Below are 6,101 nucleotides of genomic sequence, written 5' to 3'. Positions count from 1 at the left end.
GGGGGGGGGGGGGGGGGGGTTCCAGGTGCAGGGGCAATGGGACTCTGCAGGGGCTTCTAGGTAAAGGTGTCTGGAGCTCAGCGGAGGGAGGTCTGGTGTGGGGGTCTCAGCGGGGGGCAGTGTTCAGGATGCTGGGGGAGTGGGGCTTGGTGGGGTGGGGGTCTGGGTCCAGCTAGTTGGGGGTCAGTGGTGTGGGGGTCTGGATGTGGGGACTCAAGGTGGGGCATCAGGATGGGGATTTGAGTGCAGGGAGCTCAGTGGGGGTGCAGGGGTGGGGTCCGGAGGCAGGGGGTTTGGGTGCAGGGCAGCTCCAGATGCAGGGGTTGAGGTTCAGTGGGGTGGGGTTTGGGTATGGAGGGCTAGGGGTGTCCTGGATGTATCGGGTGAGGCTTGGCAGAGGTGTCTGAGTATGGGAGGTCCGGATGTACGGAGGTTGAGCGGATGGGAGAGCAGCTCCCCATATAGTGATCCCTCCCCCAACAGCTGAGGACCGATGGGGGTAGGAAGCATGAGAGAATGCTGAGCTTCCTGCAGCTGGGGGAGGTTTCTGAGGGTGGGTCTGACATAGCCTCAGCCACTCCTTGCAGGGGAAGAGGAAGTCCCATCCTTTCCTGCCCAGGCAGGACTAGCAGCTGATCCTGGCTCAGGGTAGGAGCCACTGGCTGGGGTGTCCCCATCCCCGTGGTGATTTATCTCTCCGCCGACTGCTCCGGGTGCCTGAAACGATGTACCTGCACTGCTAGGGAGTAGTGTGTGACTGCTCTTCCAGCTTCCCTTTGCTTCCCTTTCAGAAAGTCATTTTTCTGCGGGGAAGCAAAGAAATCTGGGGGGGACGTGAATTCTGTGCATGTGCAGTGGTGGAGAATTCCCCCAGGAGTAAACTTTGATGAAAACTATTCAAGAAATCCTAAACTATCTGATCAAAAGTTTTAAAATGCAGTTTGAGAATTTAAAAATTCCAAAGAATTTGCTTTTATTTATTTGTGATCTATTTGTTATCTCTGTCGCTGGACCTTGCCCTTCTGAAGCAAAGAACATTCTTGATTCAATTGATGAAGGTGCCTTTAAGTTAGAAATTGTAAGGCTCCAGAGCTCAGATGTCCTGAAGGTAAAATTCAGAGAAGTGACACTTGGTGAATTCGGGACTCAATATGCTGACCAGTTTCAGACTAGCCAGAATCTGTTCAGATTAATGTACCTCTGCAAATCTGGGTTTTCCACCATGAACGTTATAAAAAACCAACACCACAATTGCCTGACAGATGACCATTCTCACATAATCTAACTGAGTATCAGTGAAGTTCAGCTGACTTATTTAACTAATTCCCTAGGCTTCCCCTTTGAAATAAAAATCCATAGTTGACAACCTGATTTTGATTATCTTTCCATTTAACTTAAACAATGTGATCACTCAATCCAAGGTTACTTCCTATGACCAGCTCTTTTACAATGTCCTCACCACTTACCAAAGCCAAGTCTAAAATTGCATCACCTCTTGTTAATTCATTTACTATAAAATGAAGAAAACTGTCATCTATCACATCCAGGCATATCTGGGCCCTATCAATATTAGTAGTATTTATTCTCCATTCTATATCCAGGAAGTTAATCTCCCATTATGATACTGTTCCTGGTTGTATTTATCTTTCCGAATAATATTAGAGATCTCTATCCATATCCCAGTCCAATCCTGAGGGGTCTATAAGCAGATCCCTAACACTGTCCCAATAGAACCTTTTCGACAATCCTTCCCCAAAGTGATTTTGACCCAAACAGATTCTGTTTTGTTCATGCTATCACGTCCTAATTCTGTACAGTTTACTGCATCATTGCTGTATTTTGCTACTCCACCACCTTTACCTTTATTTCTATCTTTCCTAAACAGCACACACTCTTCAATACATGTATTCAAATCATGATTACTATTCCACCATGTTTCTGTAATCCCTATAATATCCAGTTTGACCTCATCCACCAGTAGTTCCAGTTCTTCCATTTTATTACCCAGATTTCTTGTATTCTTGTACAACCATGTCAGTTGTTTCCCTTAGACCTCCCCCAGTTTTCTAGCCAGATTAGGTACAGTCCTTTCACTAACACAGTGGTCTCCAAACTGGAGTGCGCAAGAGGATCCTTGGGGGTGCGTGGCAGGAGGAGCGCTTTTTTTTTTTTTGCTTTGGCATGGCAGGGGGTGTGTGCTCAAAAATTTTTTACTGATAGGGGTGCGCGATCAAAAAAGTTTGGAGACCACTGCACTAACAGACTGCAGTCAATATTTGTACTTTTCTTCTTGTTGTCCATACTGTTACTTTCTGATGTTCTTTTATCCCTTACTGTATCTTCATTTAACTGATTTTCCTCCTCCTGTGCAGTGAAGCCAGGCATGGAAATTTCGCAAGTCTCTCTCAACTTTCTTCCAACATTCCTAATTTTAAGCCCTTCTTATCAATTGTGCCAGTGTTGATCTCAGAAGGTTAATGTCCCAGCTGCTCAAGTGGAGTCCATCAGTCAAGAAAAGTCTTCTTTCTGTGAATGTCTCCCAATGGTCAATCATCCCAAAACCTTACTCATACCACCAATCCTTGAGCTAGCTGCTGATCTTCATTATCTTGTCACCTCTTCACCCTTCTCTAGAGACAAGTATTCTGCTGAAGATCACCTGAGCTTCTTTAAGTGACTTACCCAGCCTAGCATGGTCATCATTGATCCATTCAGAGTCTCTGATCTCATAGATCTGTCTCTTCCTGGTGTTCGTATGAATCTGTCTTATGTTCTCTCTCGCAGTATGCTCTAAATTATCCTCATTTTTCCTTGGTCTCCAGTTCTTGGTTATCTGCATCTCTTCCTCTCTTCTGCAGGGACTGGCTTCCCTTCTTTTCTTCCTTGCCACCCCAGCTTCTGCCTGTTTCTCCTCTTTGTTCCCCAATGCTGCAAACCTGTTAACTCAATTTCACCACCACTAGCCAATCTCTTCCTCTGCCTTGTCCTTGTGGTCATATTGTTTCATGGATCACCCTCCTCTTCTATCAGTCCACACAAGGTCCTTTTTGTTTGGCAAGTGTCTGCAAATCTTGAATTGTCTGTACCACCTTCTCTCTCCTTTCCTGCATTGCCTTCAAATTCCTGTCCCAAAGGTAGTTCATACCACTCACTTACTTTTTCGTACTTTGGAAAAAATTAGCTGATCTGTATCATCTGGTAACACTTTGTCCAGTATCAGAAAGGGAGAGTAATATTGTCTACCTCAGCGGTTCCCAAACTGTGGTACGTGTACCCCTGGTGGTACGCGAGACATCTCTGGGAGGTACACGGGAGAAATTGTGTATAGGTGGATTTCATTTATTAATTATTTTATTTATTGCATTTTCATAATAGGCTACCCAGACAAAGCTTTAAAACTCTGTGGGAATTTGTTATATAAAATATGGTAGTTAATTTACTTCAAGATGTACCAATGAGAACACAGAAACGCTGATGAATAGATCCCTCACTTCCAATCACCGTACAGTGCGGGTTCAGTTGCCCAGCAACTGTCCAGTATAACTGAGCTCAGAACGTAGTCAGGGTTTTCAGTTGTATACGTCACACTATAACTATATCTGTACGTAACAGTGAAATATAGACAGATGGCTAAAGACAGGTAGTGTTAAGAAGAACATGTAAAATATCAGTGCTGAGAAGGAATGGGGTATGTGGGCAGCTGGTAGATCTGGAAGGGGGTATGCAATAAGAAAAGTTTGGAAACCTCTGGTCTACATAATGCTTGTCTTGCTGTCAAATGTCTGGGACATCACAGAGAAAGTGTCTCAAAAACCTTCTGTCTTTCAGGAGTATGAGGCTTTGACCAAGCAACCAGGTTGCAACCCTGATGTCTGGGTGAACCTAGCATGCACTTACTTCCTTTTGGGGATGTATACACAAGCTGAACAGGCAGGCTTGAAAGGTGAGGTGTGTCTCTTGGATTGACTGTGGTGGGAGTTTTGGTGACTTAAAAACCTTTACAATGTGTGACATTGCACTCCATATGATTTTATGAAAATATGCTAATGAGTGTGAATATAATGTAACTGGAATATGCTTCATGCAAAAGGACTCTTGTAAGGTATCATTACAAAGCCTATAATTTACTGAGTGTGGTCATCCAATTTGTATAAATGTATCATTCTTGTATCTGAAACTAGAAATATGAACTATAACTCTTAGGTCCTATTGTAATTATGCAAAGTGTGGGCCACTAATGGTGGTTTGGAATCTTGATAGCTCCCATCAACTAGAACAATTGGTTGTAAATGGCTCTGTTTACTTGCAAGTCTTCCTGTGAGCCAGGCCAGGAAGAATGAAGGCTTGGGGTCTCACAGGACATGTGACCATTTCACCTGGTACTGGAATCCATCTTAAACCTGGTACTTTTCCATTTAGAAAGAGGGATGGGGGCCCAGAGAGACAAAAGATTGTGCCAAAGCTATATAAGGGGGTGGAACAGAACAAAGGAGGTTCCAGTCATGATAAATCCCCTAGTTACCACCTGAGCTGGAGCGAACAAGAACTGTACCGGGGAAAGGATTGGACCCAGACTAGGAAGGAGTCCAGTCTGTGAAAGAAGCTTATTGGAACATCTCTGAGGGTGAGATTTTATCTGTAATTAGTTTCTTAATGTATTAGGCTTAGACTTGCGTGTTTTGTTTTATTTTGCTTGGTAACTCTTACTTTGTTCTGTCTGTTATTACTTGGAACCACTTAAATCCTACTTTTTATACTTAATAAAATCACTTTAGTTTATTATTGAACCCAGAGTAAGTAATTAATACCTGAGGGAGTAAACAGCTGTGCATATCTCTCTATCAGTGTTATAGAGGGCGGACAATTTATGAGTTTACCCTGTATAAGCTTTATACAGAGTAAAACAGATTTTTTGGGTTTGGATCCCATTGGGAGCTGGGTGTCTGGGTGCTGGAGACAGAAGCACTTCTTAAGCTGTTTTCAGTTAAGTCTGCAGCTTTGGGGCGGGTGGTTCAGACCTTGGGTCTGTGTTGCAGCAGTTTAGTGTATCTGGCTGAACAAGACAGGATTCTGGAGGCCCAAACTGGCAGAGAAAACTGGCTCAGAGGTAGTTTCAGCATATCAGGTGACAGTCCCAAGGGGGTCTCTGTGACTAAACCCATCACACAATGCATCCTACAGAAAGTATTTTTGCTTTTGGAAAGTAAGATCTGAAACAAGAATGCAAGAAGCTGATTTATCCAACATCTTAGCAGGGGGTTAGACTAGATGACTTTTGCGGTCCCTTCTAACCCTATGATTCTATTATTCTAAGCTGGTGTTCAAAGCTGTTTTTATTTAACAAGAGGGTTGTAATGTCTCTTGCTTTGTAAGAAAGTCTTGGGCAGGTGAAGCATCTGGAATTGAAATGGTCTATTAGAAATAAATTTCTCCTGATTATGTAATGACTTGGATAATGGAGTGGAGCGTATGCTTATAAAATTTGCAGATGACACTAAGATGGAGGAGTTGCAAGCACTTCAGTGACAGGATTAGAATACAAAATGACCTTGATAAATTGGGGAACTGGTCTGAGGTCAACAAGATGAAATTCAATAAAGATGAGCACAAAGTACTACACTGAGCAGCTGGTTAACCGGGGTGGGGGGAGACAGAGAACTCAGGATTAAATGTTCGCAGACCTTATTGCAGACTCCCCAGGACCCCCTAGATCAATGGAGAGGTGGATGTTGTACTTGAGGTCGGAGAGGGAAAAAGAAATGAAGCTCTCCAGAGAAGTAGTTGGATTGGCCAAAGACAGCATCACAGTTGCCAGTGACAGTGTTACCATGGCAAAAGACATTGTGGAGAAAGGCAGAGATGTAGAGACAATACACAGCCAGAATGCTCTGCTGTAGCATGTGCTGCTGTTGGGCAGCAGGCAATGCAGTGCTCTAAACCAGGACACAGCCATGTCCTGTAGTCCCTGGGCAACATAGGGTACTGGGAACATCAGCATCTGCTCCCTGCAGCCGTGCTGCAGAGGTCTTTCCCTTCACGGACCCAGGGCCGGCTCCAGAGTTTTGGCCGCCCCAAGCACCCAAAAAAAAAAAAAAAAAAAA

At 44.1% G+C, this 6,101-nt stretch overlaps 1 protein-coding gene across 1 annotated transcript in view; it reads left to right on the top strand.

Moving 5' to 3' along the window:
• TTC26 (tetratricopeptide repeat domain 26) overlaps positions 1 to 6,101 on the top strand; it is an 87,847-nt gene that overhangs the window by 14,364 nt on the left and 67,382 nt on the right. Inside the window, exon 4 of the mRNA XM_026661351.2 lies at positions 3,829 to 3,943. Within this exon, the coding sequence (XP_026517136.1) occupies positions 3,829 to 3,943 (115 nt within the window). The remainder of the gene's footprint in view (positions 1 to 3,828; positions 3,944 to 6,101) is intronic.

This window comes from Terrapene carolina, unplaced genomic scaffold (genome assembly GCF_002925995.2).
Source record: "Terrapene carolina triunguis isolate 2854851 unplaced genomic scaffold, T_m_triunguis-2.0 Scaffold1018, whole genome shotgun sequence".
In the NCBI taxonomy this organism is placed as follows: domain Eukaryota; kingdom Metazoa; phylum Chordata; order Testudines; family Emydidae; genus Terrapene; species Terrapene triunguis.
This window is presented reverse-complemented; position numbering and strand designations above follow the sequence as displayed.